This window comes from Dasypus novemcinctus, chromosome 14 (genome assembly GCF_030445035.2).
Source record: "Dasypus novemcinctus isolate mDasNov1 chromosome 14, mDasNov1.1.hap2, whole genome shotgun sequence".
NCBI lineage: Eukaryota > Metazoa > Chordata > Mammalia > Cingulata > Dasypodidae > Dasypus > Dasypus novemcinctus.
Genome location: NC_080686.1, coordinates 36,874,057 through 36,898,111, shown reverse-complemented (window position 1 = coordinate 36,898,111; position 24,055 = coordinate 36,874,057). Strand labels below are relative to the sequence as shown.

General features: G+C 37.6%; 1 protein-coding gene across 3 annotated transcripts in view; it reads right to left on the bottom strand.

The window, feature by feature from the left end:
• The window catches only part of GDAP1 (ganglioside induced differentiation associated protein 1), a 62,274-nt gene that overhangs the window by 17,860 nt on the left and 20,359 nt on the right, over positions 1-24,055 (bottom strand). Inside the window, exons 1-2 of one of the 3 annotated variants that reach the window (XM_058275659.2) lie at positions 6,838-7,081; positions 5,834-6,026 (exon numbers count right to left, since the gene is read on the bottom strand). The exons of 1 other annotated variant lie outside the window; for it this stretch is intronic. In XM_058275659.2, coding sequence (XP_058131642.1) covers positions 5,834-6,026; positions 6,838-6,954 — 310 coding nt within the window. In that variant the 5' untranslated portion in view covers positions 6,955-7,081. Of the gene's footprint in view, positions 1-5,833; positions 6,027-6,837; positions 7,082-24,055 lie in introns of those variants that run through there. One more of the 3 variants, XM_071207885.1, reaches the window with a different exon arrangement.

The window sequence follows — 24,055 nt, the reverse complement described above, 5'->3', positions numbered from 1 at the left end:
AAATTTGTTAGAAATTAGTAAAAATAAAGAAGCAATTTTTCCCACATCCAAGATCTCAAATCTCCTGAATTCGATACATAGGCCCTTTAGGGCAAAAGTTCTCAAAAGTAGGCTCTGAGGATCCCTAGGTTTCCCCCAAGATTTTTCCAGGGGTTCCACCAAGTCAAAACTATTTTTATAATAACACTAAGCTGTTAACTGCATTTTTCACTTTCATTCTCTCTTGAGTGTACAGTGGATTTTTCCAGAAGTTACACCACATGAGATGACTTCATTACTCTGATAGCCAATGACATAATGCTGTGTTTTAAAATTTTCTCAGTCTTAATTTCTAATATAGTAAATATTGATAGATATGACCCACATAAACAAAAACTCTGGTGTCCTCAATAATTTTTAAGACTTCAAAAGGGACCTGAGACCAAAACGTTTGAGCCACTGCTTTAAGAGTCCAATGACCTCAGATTAATAAGCCCTGCTTCTATCATAAATGGAACAACATTTAAAAATACTCTCTAAATGGCTAAATTTATGGCTACTGGCTCTGGCTGCTTCTTGGTACCAGGCACTGGAGTTGGTCTCAAAAGAGTTTGTCACGTCCTTCCTGGGAAAGCAGGAAAAATAAGGGCCTAGTTGCTTTCTGGGGAAGTTCCATCTGGCCAATGAAATATTTTTCAAGGAGGACAAATGCTTAAATCGATGACAATAATTTTCTTCTACTCAATGTATCATGTCTATATAGTTATTTCCTGAAACACTTTGTCAGACAGAACACAGACACCCACTGAGCCCAAGTTCTCCTCTCTTATCACTTTCTCTCCTCTCACTCTTCAAATCAACCTGTCCAGTATCTCATGTGCAATGTGCTGCTACCCTCTTCACACAGGAGACAACAGAGCACTGATTCTGTTTCAAAAGACATTTGGACATTTCCTTCAAATTATGCAAGAGATCTTTTCTCTCAATCACATACTATTTTATTTTCCTATCCTCCATAGAGCACTTCTGTTATAATGCTAAAAAGAGATAAAGAAAGAGAAGAGAGAGAGAATCCTTTCTTAGCATTCCACCTCAATCAAGACTGGGAAAATAATATAAGACTTACAGGAGCAGGACAGGGAATTAGGGAATCAGGGAGGTTTAAAAAGCAGGCAATGACAAGAGGCCCCAAAATGGGGATCTAGGGATGGCAAGTGTGGAAGCCAATCTTGGTGACTAGAGTTCAGGCATAAGACCCGATTTTTCTAGAACTGAGTAGGGGACAAAGCAGGTCCTGTACTGCACATAAATTTAGGCAGCAAATTAGAAACAGGCAGACAGACATAAGGCAAAAGACATAACGACATGATAAACAAAACAAGAGAAACCAAAAGACGTAAAAAAAAAAAAAAAAGAAAGAAATAATAAAAGCATTCTGCATATCTTCTTCATAGAAATGTCTGTTTAAATCTATTTTGTAATTGGGTTATTTGTTATTTAGTTGTAATAGTTCTTTATATTCTGGATATTAAAATCTTATAAAATATATTGTTAGCAATTATTTTCTCCCATTCTGTAAGTTATCTATTCACTTTCTTGACAATGTCCTTTGAATAAGCAAATTCCTATGTAACTATTCCTCATCAGATGTCCAGGCAGAAAAAGTTTCTACATACACGAAAAGGAGTCTGTACAGCTGAATAGTAATAACAACATACGCATATATGAAGGACAGTTTTCACATTATTATTACGTTAATAGAAATAAATTATCTATGAAACTTATTAAACTTCTAAATGACTTGGGGTCTTTGAAGTGTTCCAGGGCCTTGCACCTAATTAATACTTAATACATGGTTCCTGAAAGAATGAATGGACAGCTCTCTGTTTCATAAACCAGCCCACCTCTTGGTTAAGCAGCCATAACAGAGTGCTTCTAAATCCCTTCTGTGATCCAAGTTCTACCCTCAGGAATATCACAGTTGTCTACACCAAACCCATGTGACTGCTTTTAAAAAATCAGAGACAGCCGTCAACCAACTTAAATACATTTTTAGGCTGTCTTGCAAGGAATTATCTTGGCTATCAAATTTCTGTCCCCAAACTACCAGTTATTTGGTAGACTTATCCCAAAAGGACAATGATGTAAATATGTAAATACTGATACACAGAAAGGTTGAGAAATAGTCATCCAGTCAGCAAGTCATCACCAGCTTATAGACTAATAAGGAATAGCAAATAGCAAAACCGATAATACCAGTTCACAACATTCTGTTCTTCAGGTGAATGGTTAAATGTAAAGTCTCCTATCATATCCATTGGATGACTAAATGCCTCATAAAATCCATTCACTTATTATCATTCTAAACTTGCTATGTTCCTTAAAGTTCCATCCATAACTAGACAAAATGCCACATGTTCTGATCAGCTTAAAATGCAGAGGGATACAACTTGCCCTGTTCTAGATAGAACCTATTTTTTTTTATTAGAGAAGTTGTGGGTTCACAGAATAATCAGGCATACAACACAAAACTTCCCATATACTACCCTATTATTAACACCTTGCATTGGGGAGTTACATTTGTTACAATTGATGAAAGTACATTTTTTATAATTATACTGTAAATTATAGTCCATGGTTTAAGTTAGGGTTCACTGTTCGTGTTTTTCAGTTCCATGGATTTTTTTAAAATTTTATTCTAGCAAATGGACCTATTCTTTTAAAAAGAATAGGATCGTACTAGCCTTTCATTTTATTATTGGCCTTTATGGGGTAACAATATCAAGTGAGATCCCATCCTTCATTAATGCAGCTGATTTTAAAAGCAAAATTCACATATTTATTTCTTGTCTGGCTCTCTTCCTAATCTCATGAGTTCTCAAAGTAAAAGCAAAGTATCTTAAAGATAATTAAGAATACATGAGGAAACAGATATGGGTCAAGAAGTTGTGTGCCTGCCTACCACATGGGAGGTCCCAGATTCAGTTCCTGGTGCCTCCTAAAGAAGATAAGCAAGACAGCGAACTGACACAATGGGCTGGTGCAGCAAGCTGATGCAACAAGATGATGTAAGCACGAGATACAATGAGAGACACACTATTTGGGAAGCGGAGGTGGCTCACCCCAATGGAGATCTCCCTCCCACATGAGAGGTCCCAGGATCAGTTCCAGGGCCTTCTAAAAATAAGATGAGCACACAACAAATATAAACAGAGAGTAAACAGCGAGCCCAAACAACAATGGGTGGTAGAGATAAATAAAATAAATCTTTTAAAAAATAAAAGAATGCATGTGGGGTTTTTTTTTTTTATATCAATACTCTAAGAAAAATTTCATCTGGGCTGAAGTAGACTAGAGTTCCCTTCATTTATATAACTAATTAGATAATGAATTGGTTTCAAGGTCCTTTAATCTTAATTTTTTTTTTAACCCTTTCCAGTTGAAAAGCTGCTTTCCTGGGATAGAGAAAAGAGTGAAATAGGAGTTGATCAGACTCACTTTTTCTTTGCCATTACTAAAATAAGATCACATAATCCAAAAGGACAAACAGAGAATTTGAGTCACCAGGGATATAAAAGTTTGAGGCAGCATCTGACTAAACACTAGAACCCCTGATTGTGTACTTATTTCAATGGCACAAACAAAATTAAAGTTCACAGTTTCTATATTCCCATCCAATCATTTAGCCCACAGTGCCTTCTCCTCTGTGTAAATAAATAGTAATAAGAACTTAGTATTTCCCTTGTTTGGTTATTTAAAGTTAACTTAGCAGGACTCAGAATATATTTCAGTGTTGTTATTATTATATAGTCAAAGCAAAGGGGAAAGCCTAAGAAAATTTAAGAAACCCTAATAGACTTAATATTACTGTGTTGTAAATTAATACCCTAATAGAATTAATATTACTGTGTTGTAAAACATATTTTATACCACTGATTGCTTACTAGAGAAAAATGTAAAAAGAAGGGAAGGAGAAGGGAGTGGGGGAATGGGGAGAGGGAGTAGTAGTTCAGGTAATGCTACCAAAAGATTTAAATATGATTTTCCATTTATTCGTATCTTCTTAAAGTTTTTGATTATCTAAAATAGAATTCTTATTAAATTATTTTATTATGCACCATTATTATAATCACTTCACTCAAGAAATACAATTAAACAGACTTATCCATTTCCAAAAAGCTCAAGGTTGAGAAAAATCATCTTCTATTAGTTAGCCACCATTTTCAGTAAAGTCCTCAGCATATAAACTTATAAGGGACAGCAAGTAATAGTGAAGTAGGAAACAATTCATTATACTCTGTGCTTTAGATCAATGACCACATTTAATAACAACCTCCAATCAGAAACCTCAGGAACTATATTCTAAAACTTGGTATAGGAGTAGCCCATTGCTAATCTAGTTCTCTGTCCCCCCCCCCCATTTATATTTCATAGTGGAATTTTCCTTCCATGTATGTCAGACTATTTTTTTTTTTACCTATTAACTTCCTTTCTAAATTAGCTTCCAATAATTTGGGGTTACATTATGGCTTTATCCTGATCAAGTAACATCAACACAACTTACGGCGGATAAAGAATAAGTGGATGTCAACACAGCTTCTGAAAAGCCTAATTAGAACTTTCTAAACAATCCTCTTTCAGAACTGTAAGAATGTGATCATCCACTTGGTTTTGATTTAATTTTTTTAACGCAGTCATTCATTCATATCAAACTATTTGAGCACTATGTGCAGGCACAAGACTAAATTGGGGAAAAATACATAATCAGTTCTTAGTCCCTGCCCTCTAGTACCATGGAGTTTACTGGGCAAGAACACAAGTATTGAAGAGTTAAAACGGTATGATATGAGAACCGAGAAAAAAGACTAATGTGACATCAAGATTACTTAGCTGAAAGCTAGGGAGCAGTGTGTTCTGCTCTTAGCTCTGCCAATGATAATTTGTATAATCTTGGGCAAATCATTGAAGCTACAGTTTACCTCAAAACTTTGTCATTAGGAAAAAGTGAGTCAATGTATAAATGACAATGATTATGAGAGGCAGCCAGTGTACTATAGAGGCTTTGGAGATGAAAACCTTGCATTTCAGCTCTACTCTGCCATAAAATAGCTATATTTCCTTGGGCAACCTCTCTTTCTCTTTCCTCGTGTACAAAATAGGAAAAATTTATCTACCCTGCCTGACTCAAATTGCTCTGGAAGATTGGTTGGAATATAATTTATAAAGATGAGTGACACATAACAGGCTGTCAATAAATGATTATTTAAAAGCACTATACAATTTTAAGTCCTCTCATTCCTTAGAAAAGATACAAACTTCAAAGTACACAGAAGTAACAAGAGCAAAGAATTCAAAGTATACCAATATTTGATTTTATTCTCCCTTGTCTAAAATTTAGTCATCTTTTTCCTCTTATTCTTTCAATGGTGGAACCTCTGAGGGAAATGATAACCATTTTGGTAACCAATTTGGTAATTATTTTAATCGTGTACATTTAGAAGTAATATTACAAATTTGGCTTCAAAGTTAATAAATTACCAACAGAAACCCCAGACACCTGCAGGTTTTGTTTTGTTTTTTCAAGTGTATGTAAAAGAAGAGTTTCAACATTAAAATTTGTAGTTTACATGAAATTCTTTTTAATGGAATTACACCATCTTAATTGAAATTTCTTATTGACCTATCTTATATTTGTACGCTTATGGAAATGGAAAAGGTTTTTAATCACTAAATCACCATCATGAAACCAACAAGGAAGGGAGAGAACAGGGGAGGAAGGAAGAAAGCAAGCAAGTAAGCACATATATTTGGGTTGAAAGTAAATCCAAGAAATCACAAATAGCCTTAACATTACCATCCAGGAAAGTCTGTTCAAGATAATCAATGATCTGAGTAGCCTCACAAATAATGTTTTCCCCGTGGATAAGGACAGGCACTTCTCCAGTTGAGTTCAAACGCATAAACCAAGGCTCATTGTGCTCACTCAAGGGCAGACTTACATCATGTTCCTCGCACTTCAATGCCTTTTCAGCAATTACCAAGCGCACCTGTAAGAGTTCACACTGGTTACTACGATCACATGTTCGTCTTCAATTAAATGACTTCCCTGGATACTGCAAAAGCACTCTTTCGGCTTTTCCTGGGTTAATATTTTCAATATTCTTTTAAACTATTCCTATTTCCGGAATTAAGAAATGAGATAAACTCTAGAGTCTTATTCTTATAAAACGAAAAGGATAACAAAACAAGTAATGAAAATGATTCTGTCTACGTCTACGCAGCTTCCGTCCCCACCCACACACCGCCCACTACCACTTTCTTTGTGTCCTAAACCTAATTATGTGTCCTCCCCTGACAAGACCCTTAAATATAGACATGTTAGGCCTTGTTGAAAAGAGTGAATGGGAACAAGAAGAAGTAAACGGAGGAACCGCAGATTATGTGGTGGCAGCGAAGGCGCTTCCTTCTGACTCACTCTCGAAGGCCCAGGGGGCAAGACCTCTAGCTCAAATAATGAAAACGGTGCTTTCTCTCTCTCTCTCTCTCTCTCTCCCCTTCCCCCCCTCCCCCAGTTGTCTGTTCTCTGTGTCCATTCGCTGCGTGTTCTTCTGTGACCGCTTCTATCCTTTTTTTTTTTTTTTTTTGGTCGCATTTGATGAGTGACAGTGCCTGAGTAATAGCCCTTCCATCTCAGAGCGATTCTCCCCGCTCCCGGCCTAGGCGCATCCTTGCCCTCCAGCGAGCGCCTACGTTAGGACTTTTGAGGCTTGTTTCCAGAGTCCCTAGGTAGAACCAGAGGGAGCTGTCCCGGTGCTGAAACCCGATCCGCGCCGCCCCGGGCGGAGGCCCTGCCCTCACCTTTTGAGAGCTGAAGGAATGCGTCCAGTGGTACAGAATGAGCTTAACCTCAGCGTCCGACTTGCCTTCCGCTATTAGAGGCGTCCCCCCTCTCTGCTCGTCCTGCCTCCGAGCCATTTCGGAATGCGTGAGCGCTGGTGGCCTCGACTCTCCGCCCCTTTCCTTCTCCCACCTACCCTGCCCGGCGCCACGACGCTAGAGTTTCCGCGATGCCTCCCGGAAAGACGCGCCCGGGTCGCCGAACAGGCCACTGGGAAGTGTAGTTTCGCCGGCGAGAAAGCTGGGAGCGGTCGTAAGGACGCGCGGGAGAACGCCTGGGGCCCGGAAGGGGCCTCGCGGTGCAAGCGGACTTGTTTGCGGGGAGGGAAGGAGTCTAAAATATTAGTCCCAGGTTATCCAGGTGAGTAATAAACAACGTTAAACTGCAAATCACTCATCGGTTGTGTAGGTGTGGTGGAGGAAGCTCTTCCCAAGATACTTAGGGTTCCACTGGGGGGCCAGCAGGAGCTGTGCCTTTGAAGGAAGGTAAGTTCCGGTTGATGGACAAAGCAACAGGTTAAGGATATCCAAATTTTCATTAGATGTTACTATGTTACTATAGACTCATGAGGGAAAAAAAAAATCCTTGTAAACAATTAATTAACAACGGCGAGGTGAAAGTTGTTGAACACAGACATTTTAGAACAAAATCACCTGAGTTCATGATCTTTTTCATCTAAGGCAAGTTGCCTAGCCTTACTGGATCGGAACGTTCCCCATTTTTGAAGTGGAGATAATTTTACTTACCTCATAAGATTTTTGTGAGAATCAAATAAGTAAATAAAATGTTAAAAACTCAAAATAGTCTGGCATGTTTGTAGGCACTCAATATTATTCACAAGTTTAGTTACCTTATAAACATTCTCCTTATTGCCATGGTTAGAATCATAATTATATACTAGTTTAGCTATTTTTGTACACTTCCTAAATTTTAACATCATAGTGAATTAATAAAAATTTCCCTTTCATTGAACATATAAATATGATATGTGTCTGAGTGTGTATGATTCATTCAGCAAATATTTATTGGGCACCTGTTATGTCCCAGTCATTGCACTGGGCCCTGGGAGTACAAAGATGAATAAGACCTGATGACTTGTATCCAAGATAAAAGACTGGTGGAGAAAATGATAAAACAAATAGACAAGCAATTGAGAGTTAATTTTTTAAATACATTTAAAAGATTTTGCAATGTTGTTTTATTCTTAAGTTAATTCAAATGATCCTTACCAAATTTATTTTTTATCAGTTCACTCTTCAGAGTAGAAGGAGAAGAAGCAAAGGTTTGAAATCAAATAGAACAGGATTTAAATTCTAGCTCTATCCCTAACTTCACCTTCCTGGGCCTTCATTTCTTCATGTGGAAAGTAAGGATATGTAAAAATCTATGACCTACAAGACTGCTATGGGAATCCAATGAAAGCCTGTATATAAAACCCCTAGGACATTGCTGGAATGTAGAAAATGTTTGTAAAAAAAGCCCTCCACTGGCATTAAGGGACATCTTATTGTACTTGATCTTCACTCTTAAACTCAAAGTTCTTTTAGCTAACTATTTATGTGCCTATCCCATTCCTCTTCAGAAAAAACGCATTTTTAATTCTCTAACTCCAGATTACAGTGTATTTGATACAGTTCTTGCTCCTTACTTTACTAAATCAATATTTGAATAGATTCAACGTTCTTCATAGGCTGTCAGTTGTAGCTGAAAGAATCCTGAATACAGCCCAGAAATCTCAAACACTGAGCACTTGCTGCTGAGAAGCAGCAGCAAAACCATGTAGTAAACATTGGCTAAAGTCACTGATTATTGCATTGGTGTTTAGTACAAGTATTTGTATGTGTCCATGGGAGTGTAAATGTGTAGAGGTCTTCTGAAGGCAAATTTATGAATATTCTTCAAAAGCCTAAAAGTGAGATTAACTCCTAATCTAGAAATTATTTAGCTATGGAAATAAATGTGGCAGATTCTGATAGTTGTTTTTAAAAATCTATTTACTCCTTATCCAATGGTAATAGAAATTTTAGCTGAGCACATGGCTGTGGAAAGTAAATACTACATTTCCCCAAATCCATTGCCACTAACTACAGCTTTGTGACTACTTTTCTGGCCTATGGGGAATAATGGACGTGCCACAAGGCAAGTTCTGGGAACCTACCTTACAAGACAATCAGCCCTTTGCCCCTTCTTCTTATCCCGACTTCCATCCTGCTGTCAGGAGCCTGGATGTTGACTTGGATCATGAGGAAAGGGGCCACATCCTAGGGATTGCAGAGCCACAAGTGAGAGGGAAACCGAGCCCCTAAATATAGTAGGGAGCAGAGCCACAGCATACCAACTTTGGTCTGCAAACCTCCAAACCTTTAGTGTGAAGAGCCATAGTTATTTGGTGTTTATCTGGATGCTATTGTCTTAACCTGTCCTCACTAATACATAAACTTTGTAAAATATGGACCACATTTATTTCTTCACCTTTCCATATAGTCTGATCTTTCTATAATGAATATATGTTGCTTTTACCACTTAAAATATGAACATTAAAAGAATAGCATTAAACAGATGCGATAAGGAAAGAGTTGGATTTTTTTAAAATTATGATAGGGTAGAAAAACTGCTACATTTACTTTCACTGATCTATAATACCTTTGGTTTTCCAACCCAAAAGAAGTGCCAATCAATAGGTAACATAAAAAGCCTTATTCATATTTTTATTCATTGTCTGTGTATCAACCATTTCTGTGGTCCTGGAGGACAGGAGCCAAGTCTAGGTATAGTCCCAAATAATGGCCCAGGCACAGCACTAGATACACAAGATGTAGAGTTCAAAGTCACAGTCACTGGCCTTAGGGAATTCAAGTGTAAAAGAAGAGAAATAGATTTCATCACAGTATGGTACTTGCTTTGATATCTAGGAAATTAAGGTAGGATTATGATATATAGAGATACCTAACCCAGAGTGGCTTCCCAGAAGAGGTGATGACCTTGACCATAACTAGTACCATACTAGTGCAATTACTAACTGTGGTGGTTTGAAGCTGTATGCACCCCAGAAAAATATGTTCTTAAATTTAATCCATTCCTATGGGTGTGAAATGATTATAAGTAGGACATTTTAATGAGGCTACTTTAGTTAAGATATGTCTCACCTCAAAAACGATAAATCTTAATCCTGTTACTGGAGTCCTTTATAAGATAATGAAATTCAGACAAAGAGAGAGAAAGTCACAGAAACAAGAAGCTGAATTCAACAAAATCCGGAAGAAAAGGGGGAGACCAGCAGACACTGCCATGTGCCTTGCCATGAGACATAGGAGCCAAGGATCACCGGCAGACAGTGTTTGGGAGGAAGCCATCGCCTTGATGATGCCTTGACTTGGACATTTTCTGTGCCATAAAACCATGAGCAAATAAATTTCCCTTTTTAACCCTACCCATTTCATGGTATTTGCTTTCAGCAGCTTGGGAGACTAAAGCACCACCATATAAAATGTGCCACCACTGGCCCATACTGGTTCACAAGAACTGATTGTTAAACTTTCAAGAACTGTGCGTGCTGGATGTTCAACATAGACTTTATTAAAAATTAAGGGGAGCAGATGTAGCTCAACTGGTTGAGTGCCTGCTTCCCATGTACAAGTTCCCAGGTTTACTCCCCAGGACCTCCCAAAAACAAAACAAACAAATGAAAAAACCAACTCTCACTGGGGAGCAGATGTGGCTTAGATTGAGTGCCTGCATCCCATGTGCGAGGTCCTAGGTTCAATTCCCAGTACCTCCTAAAAATAAATAAATAAATAAATAAATAAATAAATTTTTAATTGCATTTAAATAGCCAAAAAATACTGAAAGCTTTTTACTTTCTAATAATTCTGCTGTGTTTAGTATTACCTATACTTTTGAGTTTATTTATGTCTGTTACATCCACATGGTGGAACTACTGTATAAGGATAAACTATTATGCATCTCCTCGCCAGTCAATGTTTAGTGACATCTTGTGAATAACTTGATATTAGCCATGGTGGGGTATTTACATTACAAAAATGGGAAAATGTTATATCTCATGGCTTTTTCTTCCAGGGAGTTTGTTGTTAAACATTTAGCAACTCACTACTGAAAATATCTTATTCAGTATTTAATAAAGTGCTTTGATGATGATCAGGAGAGTTCTAGGGAAATTTGTGAATTAGTAAGTCTGAATACTTAATCTGTTTTTAGTATTTTTCCTGTACTAAGCAACTTTAGTTCCATTTCCTTCTCCATATCTCAGACACCCACCACCCATTACCTTTCCATTCTTTTCCCTGTGCTCAGGAAGAAAGTGGTTGTACACATCAGTCTGCCCACTATGAAACACTGAACACTTTCTCTAGCACATCTTCCCAGCAATAAAACCATGGAGTAAACACTGAATGAATCAAGTATCGCCTTGGTGTTTAATATTAATAATAACTTATGAAGAAAGGCATAATGTAAGCCCTTTTTCATCTAAAGATCCCAGATTACTATTTTACAATCTCATTGATCCTCATGGTAGCGTATGAGGTAGTCATCATCCCTAATTTATAATTTGAGGAATCAAAGTTTGGTAATAGAGATGAGTCCAAAATCCTATAGCTAGTAAGTAACAAAAGCACACATTTTCTGACTACTGTCATTAATTACTTCTACAACACTATGCTGACCTTAAACCACAGACATGAAACTGTGGACTTTCAAACTTTAGACAGCCTTGGGTAAGCTTAGGGAAAAACTATAACCACCTTCTTGATACTCTTAAAAATACATCTTCATTTTAGTATTCCCAAAAGGTACTCATGAATTAATTGGGGGGGGGGGGGGAGAGTAGGTAACTACCACCAACAAAACAGCTACTACATCAACCAAAAATAATAATAATAATAATTTATATGCTGTTTAATCTACTATCCTTGAAATTCTACATGTAAAAGGTAATTAATTTCATTTGACACATTTGACTCTGGATCATGGTTCTGCAAACTGAGAGTCTTTTATGTTGATATTTATTCAAGTTATTTATTCATTTAAATATATCTGAGTGTATGAACTTATAAGAAATATAATTGATGTTATAAAATAAAATTAATGTTTTTAAAAAGTATATCATATACATATAAATAGCTCTTGGTCTTAATCTCAAAAATGTTACCTGATCCTGCCTTACGTTATCTGGAAGATTGGGCAATTACAGTCTAGAAAGGTTAAGCCATTTGGTTGACTTCATGCTAATATTTTAGCAACCTGTCAAATCCCTTTCCTCTTTGAGGAATTTGAAAAGAGAAGGAAATGAGAGGAAGTCTGACTTCACAATTTCACCCAAGTTTGAATCTGGATATGGAGAGTCTCCTGGGAAAGTCAGTGCTGGTTTCATGCAATTTGAAAAATGTTAAGTTCTTGGATACAATATGATCAAAGCAGAAGCTGTGTTAATATACATCAGGTTCACCCAGGTGAAAGACAAGACATTTGAAGAATCACTTTCTTCTTCATTTTTGAAAAACATGGTTTGACTGATTTTCTTCCCACAAGGGAGTTCTTTCTTTATACCTTATGAGTATATTCTAAATAATTAGTATTCTCATTAAACATAGTGTAGCAGTTTGATATTGTTTATGAATTCCAAAAATAGATACCAGATTATGTTTGTAAACTGGTTTGTTCCTCTGGGTGTACTAGATTGTATTAGATTCAGAGGTTCACTTTTACTTTTTAAAATCAAGATTAGGACTTTTATTTGATCACGTCATTAGGGCACACAAGGGTTGAATCCCCACTCCGTTGGTGGGGATAAAACAGACTCTCACACGGAAGGAGGTACACTGAAAAGATACACAGAATCCTGTGGCCCCAGAAAGAGAGATGAGCCTGATAGTCTGTAGGTGACCTTGTTAAAAGAACAGAGTTTCTGAACCCAGAAAGAAACAAGCCCTGGGAAGAGAGCCCAGCCCTTTGCCAGCCTACAGCTGAGATCCAAAGAAGCTGGATGCACGTAATCTTAAGAGGAAAGAGGAAGACTGAACCCTTGCAGGGATGACAGTCATCATCTTGCTCCAACACTTGACAACCAACTTTGGTGAGGGAAGTAACTTACCCTTGATGGCATGGTAACTGTAAGCGTATACCTCAGATACCCTTTATGAAAGCCAACAGAGTTCTGGTATTTTGGCTGACTAATATACTTATTGTTCTGAATATTATGATATAAACTAATTGAAGTACAGTGCTTCAACCTGGATGGACAGCTTTATGCCAGTGAACAGATCTTTTCAATTTCATAGTTTGAAACAAATGTTTCACAACAATGCAAGGTGTTAGTGGTGGGTTGATGTATGGGACCCCAGTATGATGTTATGCATGTTTGTTTTATAAGTTCACAAATTTTACTATTAACTTATTGTTTATGTATATTCATGTATCAATACTATTTAGAAAATAGGACGAATTAGGGGAAAATACACCAAATTTAAGATACTTTGGTTAGTAGTAATATATTGAGGATGCTCTTTCATCATTTAAAATGTTTCATAACAATGCAATGTATTGGTAATGAGGTAATGTATGAGAGCCCTTTGTGATGTTATGCATGTTTGTTTTGTAAGTTCACAACTTTTACTACACACTTATTGTTTATGTATGTTTATATATATATATGCTTCAATAAATTTCTAAATGAAAAAATATAGCTAAAACTGTTTAGAGTACATTTTTGGCATTAAAAACATATCAGGGGAGCAGGTGTGGCTCACTGGTTGAACATCTGCTTCCCATATACAAGGTCCTGGGTTCAATCCCTGGTACCTCCTAAAAAAAATAAAATAAAAAAGTGTTTTAAGTAATTAAGAGTAAGACTAAAAATTTTAAGGAAAGAATGCCTTTAACAGAAAGCAGACAAAGGAATTAATAAAACATAAAAGCAGAAGTGTCTCTGTTACAAAAAGGAAAATGGTAAAAATAGTAAACAAGTAATAAATCCTTTAAATATTGATAAATAAATCTCTAGCGAAGCTAATCAGTAAAAAAGAATGACTTGGAAATATTTTTAAAACAAATTTACAAAGGGCAAATAATGCAAAAAACAGGAAATTAAAAGAATCACAATAAACTACTTTGTTTAACTCTAAGCAAACAAATTTTAAAAGTTGGAGTAAATGAATAATTTTCTAGGAAAGCATAATTTACCAAAACTGAAGAAAGAAAACCTAAGTAGATTATTCTTTATAGAAGAAATGACATTAAGAGCTAACTCTCTTGCACCCTCCCCTCCAAACAGAGCTCCAGGCTCATAATTTCACAGGGGATTCTAACAAATTCTAACAAATAGATCAAATAATTCTAACAGCACATAAAATGTTTCAGAGCCTGAAAAAGGAAGAAAATCATAAGTTTTTGTAATGCAGCAAGTATAACATTAATAGCAAACCTTGGAACATAGTAAAGGGGGAAAAAACTACAGACCAGCCTGACTTTTGAACATAATAAAATTATTTATGTAAAATATTAGCAAAGAGAAATTCCAGCAGCATATTGAAAGAAGGACCAACTAAGACCAAGTGTTTTTTTTTAATGTACTTTATTTAAAAAAATGTTTAAAGATACTTAGATTACATAAATGTTACATAAGAAATGTAGGGGATATAGGGGATACCCATATGTCCCACTCCTTAACCCTCACACACTTTCCCACATTGACAACATCCTCATTAGTATGATACTTATGTTACAATTGATGAACACATATTGGAGCATTGCCACTAAGTATGGATTACAGTTTACATTATAGTTTAAATTGTCTCCTGCACAATTTTGTAAGTTATGACAAGATATATAATGCCCTGTATCTGTCATTGCAGCATCATTCAGGACAATTTCAATGTCCTGAAAATGCCTCCATATTATACCTATTTTTTCCTCTCTCCTTCCTGTGAGAACCTCCAGTGGCCACTACCTCCAAATCAATGATAAAAGTTCTTCCATTGCTAGAATTACAATAAGTCTATAGTAGAATAACAATAAGTCTATGTTAGTCCATTGTTCATTCCCCAATCTTGAGGATTTTAGGATGGTGATTCCCACTTTGCTTCTAATTTAAGGGGGCTTAGATCCCATGGGGCAGATGGCTGGCACTATCTTGCTTGCAGTTACAGACACTCTCTGTTCCTTGGGACAGGCGTTGTCCATCATCATATCCTTGGTAGTTGTCCTGGTGAGTAATGAACTGGAGAGTAGGTATTCAACTCTGCTGAGATTCAGGACTCAATTGGCACATAGACCAAAGATTTAAGTCTCTGGGATACATATTTATCAAGTATAGGGCTAATTATAGGTTCAATATAAAAAGGGCAGAAAAGTCATGTGTAGGGGAACTATAAATGAATCTAACTCTGTAACACTGGGAAGCATAAATTCCAAAGTAAGGCCCACTGACAGGGTGCCAAATTCCTGGGTTGTCTGCCCTGCTTAATGTGTCTGGATGTCTCTAGAAGCCTCAGAAGCCCCGCTATTTGAGGCACTTATTACTGTGGCAGTCAATGAGATCCTGCTGAGACTTGCGTAAGCATAACCTCTGGAATGAGCTCCCAATTCACTCTGAAATCTCTTAGCCATAAAAATTCATTTGTATTTACCACCTCCCCCTTTTTGTCAAGGTCTTTTTCCAGATACACTGCTAGTTGGCGCTTGGTAATAATCCCTCAGTGCCAGGGAGGCTCATCCCCAGGAGTCATGTCCCATGCTGGGGGGCAGGGTGAGGTAGTATGTTTATATGCTGAGTTTGGCTTAGAGAGACGCCACATTTGAACAACAAGGAGGCTTTCAGGAGGTAACTCAGGAAATATGTAATACTTGGCTACTTTTCAATTTCACAAGAAAAGGTTCATAAGGACAATCATCAACATCAAGGGCCTAGCATAATGGTCTGTCTCCCTTCACTAGGCACTGCCCTTGTACTTGGGGGATTCTTGCTGTCCTATTAGAGAATGTAGCAGAACTGCCCAGGATGGGAATTCAATATTCCTTCAGTTAATCTGAAACTCTGGGCTTACGTCCCTGCAATCTGTTTTAACAAGCCCTTCTGGTGATTTTTATGTATGCTAAGCTTTGAGAATTACAAATACAATTGGGTGAACCATCTTACTTCTCAGTTCTTAGCTTTCTCATCTGTAAAATTTATAGGGTAGAATAGTGTATGAAAGTCAAAAGGATGGCGTTAAGTGTCTGTAAGAAAAGGTTAAATATTTTTCAACAACCTCCATAAACCTGGTAAACCCCCAGGGTGCCCAGCTACCACTTAAGAGTTCCCAGGCTCAAGATGCCAAGAATCTACTCCTTCCCCTTGAAAACTGTGGATGACTCTCTGCAAGATTCTGAACAAATACCTCAATGACCTGAAATTAGCCCAAACTTGCTTTTAGAACTCTAAAATATTTCTCTGGTCTTTCTTGTATCAAAGATCAAGTAATCAGATTTAGTACCAAGGGCAACTTAATACTTTAGGAGGCTTTAACTGTGAAGTTATTGTAGATCATTATAATTTGATTAATTTTCTGGTTTATCCAAGAATGACTAATAAGGATACACTAAAAAATTTTTTAGGACTGGGGATTGAACCTGCTATCCCATACAGGGGAGGCAGGCACTCAACCACTGAGGTACATCTGTACCCTCTTTATTTTTTAGTAAAATACTCACTTTGAGCTGTATTTTGGTGGCGACTGTGATGAATGGTATACATTTTCATCAATGATCAGAATAAATTAATGTTAACCAAAATACAATTCAAATAAACCACACTGCTTGATTGCTAATATTTTTGGGAGACCTTATTATGTGCTTACTAAGGTTCATAAAAATAAACTGGGAGAAGCAGGGTGGCAAAGAATATCCTCCTAAAATTAAGTCAACACTTACTACAAATTTGTGGGGTTTTTTGTTTTTTTGTAAGATTTATTTATTTATTTATTTCTCTCGCCCCGCCCCACCCCGGTTGTCTGTTCTCTGTGTCTATTTGCTGCGTCTTCTTTGTCTGCTTCTGTTGTTGACAGCGGCACGGGAATCTTTATTTCTTTTTGTTGCGTCATCTTGTGTCAGCTCTCCCTGTGTGTGGCACCATTCCTGGGCAGGCTGCACTTTCTTTTGCGCTGGGTGGCTCTCTTTACGGGGCACACTCCTTGCGCGTGGGGCTCGCCTAAGCGGGGGACACCCCTGCTTGGCAGGGCACTCCTTGCACGCATCAGCACTGTGCATGGGCCAGCTCCATACGGGTCAAGGAGGCCAGGGGTTTGAACCGCGGACCTCCCATGTGGTAGACAGACGCCCTAACCACTGGGCCAAGTCCACCGCCTTATTACAAATTTGTATCAACATTACCCTAATAACTAATTTCCTTCTAAACTTTTAAAAGTTTACAAAGTACATTTCATACAGTACTCAATTGCTCTTCCCAGCAACCCTCCTTTTAGATATATGAAATCAGCCCTGAGATATGAGTTAATTATCCCACTCATAATTGGTAGAACTAGACCTAAAACACAAGACTTTTAGCACCAAACTCTGTGCAAATTCTATTGCATCCTACAGCTTCCATATGGCCCACCACTTGCCAACCCTAGAGCTCTCTATTTATGTGCTGTCATCAGAGTCTAACCTCCGTTCAGTTTCTTTAAGGATTTGAACATGACAATGCAGTACTGTGGGATCATCCTATTGCATGAGTATAATGACTGAGTTTACACTTCGCTGGGCCCATTTTCTTTCTGCCCTCTACCAATATTACTGCATTACCCTCCATTCTATTACATGGAGTGGTAAAGAGCTCAAGCCCTAGAGTAGGAACTGGATTCAAGTTCAGGTTCCACAGTTTATCAGCTATGTGATCATGGGTACAGCTTCCTCATGTATAAACTGGATAAAGTAACAATACTGCCTTGGTGGGAATATTTGAGGATTAAATATGATTGTTTTAAATTTTTAACATATAAAGCATTTATCACAATGTTTAGCACATGCACTAGATAATGATAGAATGGAAGAAAAAAAAAAAAGAACATTTTTTAATACTCTTGGTAAATATTAACTATTAACAGTGTATTCCCCAGTCAGAGGAGTTAGGCTGCTACAGTGGCTGCAATTTGGAACTTCATTTTTTGGCAATCCCCTCTAATGATTTAATATGATTTTTAGTCATTTATAGTTGAAAAACACATATGAAATAATGCAAATTTGGTAGAAATTGAATTTCTTTAATGAAAGAAATAAAAAAAGATAAAATACTTAACTTAGATCCTACCATAGTTCCACACTAGTTCATTTCTTGGCTTCATGCTGTGTGTATGGAGTAGATCATTAAAGGAAAATCTTGATGTTATATTAATGTCATATAGATATCACCTTATAATGTGAAGGTAAGAGAAGTCAAGGAGAAAAAGAGTCACTTCTGAGTGTGCTCTAGAGGTATTTGGATAAAATTAATATTATCACTAATATTTCTTTCATTAATGTAACAATAATAAAGAGGGTTATTTAGAAATGTTCGCAACTATGAAAGCATTAGGATTTGTTAGAGGCTGTCTTGGAAAAGGCATATCCTATAGAGGAATCTTAATTCCTAGGTTTGAAATTGCAGCTTTTTATTGGCTATATTTGCTAAAGTTAAGTGCATTCTTACTAATTTGAAATGTGCTTGTATACATTTTTTCTATTCCTTTCATTCTAACTACAGAATTCCCACCTCCTAGTGAAAAGTGCTTTTTTCTTGCAATTTCCCAATAAATGATTCAGGTAGCCTTCCCAGACGCTGTATTTTATCATTCTGTTTTTATGTTTAAAGTTTAAACATAAATGTAAAGTTTAAACTTTAAAGGAATCTTTCCAGGGATTTAAAATTGTTTAGCATTTATCTTTTTAATTCAGAGTAGAGTATTTAATAATACATTGGGGTTTATTTTTCAAATGTCCTGGCTTTTGTGTTCTTTTAGTTACTAATAAGTGAAGAAGTTAATTTATGTTTGCATTATCTCTGGCCTACATGAGAAAAAATGGCATAAAAACTCTGAGACATAAGCTTCTAAGAAAGAAAATGTTAATGTTGCAAGGGTTGCTCTAAATAAGATTTTGCTTTGTTAATGTATAAATAGGACAAGATAAGGTTCTGGGCAGCAGCAGATCCTGGGCACCAAATACTCATCTATGTTTTTTGGCACCAACTTCAACACACTGGCATGATTTTTTTTTTCCTTAACCACCTAACGTCACCAGGGACTAGAGAACAAACATGAGAGCTAGTGCTATAAAAACACACTTCATTTATCTTGTCAGTCTTAATATGTTTCTAAAGAAGCATATGATAATAGTGACAATAGAATACAGTGCTGAATTTCACATTGAGAGACCAAAGTATAAAGCAGCATTTGCTTTAATTTTATATATATAAATATCCTATATTCTTCAAATAAAAGACTGTGATCTACAGAGAAAAGATGAATTTAAACACTGAGCATGGAACTGAGTCAAATGAAAGCATGGGGTTGAATCTGTGCCTATTAAAGCTGCATGAGAGAAAAAGGTGACGTGAGCAATGGCATGCGGCTGAAATAGACCTGCCTCCAGTGCTTCCCTGCGTGGCGTTGGGGACAGGTTGGAGAGACCAGTGAACAACAAAGATCACAGAGAGAAGGAGCTTGGATTTATAAGAAGTAATATCATTTTAGAGCAGGGAAGTTTAACAGAGAAAGGGAAACTGCTCAAATTCAGGTGAGATTTTGGTTTCCACCCTATGTGGGAAAATCAGCTATGTACGTTAGCTTTAAAACTTTTCAGCCTAAGAAACTACTGCTGCATGCAAATTATGAACATGTAAAAGCCTGGATTTGCCACTACAAGTGGCAGAAGAACGTAAAGATGATAAAACCATAACTGCCCGGAGACATGGCCACATATTATAAGAAATCGGTGAAATAGACAAATGAAGATGAAGCACCTGGAGTCCCAGAAACGTCCAGAGCCAAGGTGCTTGGTCTGGGAAGGGAAACTTGGGCAATTCTGAAGGGATACAGATGCCCCTGCCTCCAAAACTTCCTGGAACAAAGGTGCTGATTCTGTAGAATGAATTGGCTGAAATTTGATGGGGCCTCTTTAAATAACTGATGACCAATAAGAACCCTCTTTTTCACCTTCTTCCTTACGCATGTGCCTTGACGTGGTGGCAGCTGCAGATAACAGCAAGTTCTCAGACAGACGTGCAGAGAAGTTCTCAGCTCAGCTCTTGAGAGCCCTGAGCCAGCTGTCCTGAAAGCCAATTTAGAATGCACGCCCCTGTGACCAGAAGGGTGCTGAGCCCCCTCCAACTCTGCTGGTTCTGTGCCCTCTTTCTTTCTGCCATAAGTCAGAGCTCTGAAATAAGGCTCTTCATCAGCATTAACTTTTGCACGTTTTAGAGCCCTGAGCCATCCCCTTGCAGCCAGTAAGCTCGTAGGGTGCTGCAAATGTGATCCTGCCTGTCATTTCAACATCAGCAGAAGAGCGACATGCCCATATTTATTGCTGTTGCTATTCTGAGGGCCGGATGACGTTTTTCTCCCCTTGTGTCTGAGCACTGCCCGTTCATCTTTCACCAGTCGCTCCAAGTCTGCAGGGCGAACAGCAGTTATACAAATAGAATCTATCAGAGAGAAAGTTAAAATGAGATCTTAAATACTTCCAAATCTACTCTCTCTATGTCACTAAATGGTTTAAATTCTCTATGCTTGTATTTTAAATGTGTACTCTTAGCTTCTCACTACCAGCCTGAATTGCTATTGGTGGTAGCTTTGCTAAGGAAAGAAAACAGGGATACAACTTGACAAACACAATTTGGAAATTAGGCAAATGTTTTTCACTGCTGAGTTATGGGAGTATCCAAACATTACAGGAACACTTGAAGGGTTTTCAGTTTCCTGTGTGCAGATCTCAGGCCCTTCCTGCTTCCTTATTAAGACACTTGTATTTCGTGACGTGAAAGGGACTAAATGACAAGTTGCAGAAACTCCTACTAAGGACACAATGATACAAGGCAAAGGATGATGTCATAGATGATGATTCCTGCGAAGTAACTATAAACAGGTTTTTTAAACGAAGAACTTAGACTTATAAATAACTAATTACAGCATGCATTACATTATGAATTAAACGAGCGTGATTATTACTTAGTCACTGATCCCTACTCCTTAGTTACTAGTTAAAATCTTCTACCATAGGTCATAGCCCCTTCTTGGATTCCAGATTTGTCCTCACCTGACTGACCATGAGCACTTGGCAAAAGTTCTATCTCTAGCTTGGCTAAAATGACTTCAGATTCCTTATTTCTTTCTGCAAATCATATCTGTTATGTACACAGAAACACAATAGTGTAGTGGGAGGAAGCGTTGGAGTGCGTGGGCTCCACAGCCAGTTGCCTGGGTTGGAGTCCCTGCCCGGCCACTTCCTAGCCTTATGAACCCTTTAAAGCCTCAATATCCTCTGTAACATTAAAGTGATGATGAAACATTAAAGTGATGACTGAAACTACTTCATAGGGTTGTTCTGAGAATTAGATGTGAAGAATTTATGTCAAGGCAGTTCAAAAACTTGAAAGGCTGAGAACAAGAGCCTTGTTTTCAGTTTGGCTGCAATCCTTTTTCTTAGCCTCATGCTCACATGGTCCCTTGGATCAGTTATAGTTCATCTTCAACCTGTCTACTCTTTTATTTTATTTTTTTAATTAGAGAAGTTGTGGGTTCACAGAAAACTCATGTATAAAATACAGAGTTACTATATACCACCCTTTTATTAACACCTTGCATTAGTGTGGTATATTTGTTACAATTCATTTTTATCATTGGACTATTAACTATAATTTTACTATTAGCTATAGTCCATTCATTTACAATAGGGTTCACTGTGTTATACAGTCCTATGTTGTTTTTATATTTTTATTCTAGTAACATACATATGACCTAAATGTTCCCCTTTTTAACTACATTTACATATATAATTCAGTGCTGTTAATTGCATTCACAAGGTCATGCTACCATCGCCAATATCCATTACCAAAACTTTACAATCAACCCTAATAGAAATTCTTTTTTTTTTTTTAAGATTTATTTATTTATTTAATTCCCCCCCTCCCCTGGTTGTCTGTTCTTGGTGTCTGTTTGCTGCGTCTTGTTTCTTTGTCCGCTTCTGTTGTCGTCAGCGGCACGGGAAGTGTGGGCGGCGCCATTCCTGGGCAGGCTGCTCTTTCTTTTCACGCTGGGCGGCTTTCCTCACGGGCGCACTCCTTGCGCGTGGGGCTCCCCCACGCGGGGACACCCTTGCGTGGCACGGCACTCCTTGCGCGAATCAGCGCTGCGCATGGCCAGCTCCACACGAGTCAAGGAGGCCCAGGGTTTGACCCGCGGACCTCCCATATGGTAGACGGACGCCCTAACCACTGGGCCAAAGTCCGTTTCCCTTTACAACTCAAGCATTCACTCCCCATTCCCTACCCCCAAACTGGCCCCTGGTAACCATTACTCCAGATTCTGACTCCCTGAATTTGCTCATTGTAATTCTTTCTTATCAGTGAGATCATATAATATGTGTCTTTTGGGGTCTGGCTTATGTCACTCAACATGATGTCCTCAAAGTTCATCCATGTTGTTACATGCATCAGGACTTCATTTCTTCTTACAGCTAAATGATATTCAATTGTAAGTATAGATCATGTTTTGTTTATCCATTCATTGGCTGGAGGACACTAGGGTTGCTTCCCTCCTGGCAATTGTGAATAATGCTACTATGAACATTGGTGTCCAAATATATGTTTGAGTCCCTGCCTTCAATTTTTCTGGGTAGATACCTAGTTATGGGATTGCTGGGTCATATGGTAATTCTATACTTAGCTTCCTAAGGAAATGTCAAACTGTCTTCCACAGCGGCTGCACCATTTTACATTCCCACGAATAATGAATGAATTGAATATTCCTATTTCTCCACATCCTCTCCAAACTTGTAATTTCTTTTTTTTTCCTAATAGTAGCCATTTTACTGAGTGTGAAATAATAGCTCATTGTGATTTTGATTTACGTTTCCCTAATAACCTAATTATGTTGAGAATTTTTTCATGTGGTTTTTTTGGGCCATTTGTATATTGTCTTTGGAGAAATGTCTGTTCAAGTGTTTTGTCCATTTTTTAATTGGGTTGTCTTTTTATTGTTGAGGGGTAGGATTTCTTTTTTATAGGTATTTATTATTTTTAAAAGATACTTAGATTACACAAAATATTAAAAACATATAAGGGATTCCCATATGCCCCACTCCCCACACCTTCCACTTTCCCCCACATTAACAACTTCTTTCATTAGTGTGGTATATTCATTGCAAGTAATGAACACATTTGGAGCATTGCCACTAAGCATGGATTATAGTTTACATTGTAGTTTACTCTTTCTCCCTGTCAATTCTGTAGGTTATGGAATGATATATAATGGCCTGTATCTGTCATTGCAGTGTCATTCAGGACAATTCCAAGTCCTGAAAACACCCCCATATTATACCTCATTTTCCCTCCCCTGACTTCAGTACCTTCAGTGGCCACTGTCTCCACATTAATGATATAGTTTCTTCCATTGCTAGAATCACAATAGATGCTAGAATACCAGTAAGTCTACTCTAGTCCATATTTTATTTCCCAATCCTAAGGATTCTGGGATGGTGATGCCCACTCCACCTCTAACTGAGAGGAGGCTTTGATCCCAATTGGGTGATAGATGAGACTCTCTTGCTTGTAGTTGCAGACTCTCTCGGTTCCTTGGTGTGGTGGTTGTTCATCGGGAGGATTTCTTTTTACATTCTGGATTATTAAACCCTTATAGGATATGTGGTTTCCAAATATTTTCACCCACTGAGTAGGTTATCTTTTCACTTTCATGATAAAGTCCTTCAATGCAAACAAATTTTTAATTTTGATGCAGTCCCTTTATTTTTTTCTTTTGTTACTTGTGCTTTGGGTGTAAAGTCTAAGAAACCATTGCCTAACACAAGATCCTGAAGATGCTTCCCAATGTTTTCTTCTAGGAGTTTTATAGTCCTAGTTCTTATATTTAGGTCTTTGATCTAATTTTGAGCTAATTTTTGTATGGTATGAGGTAGAGCTCCCACTTCATTCTT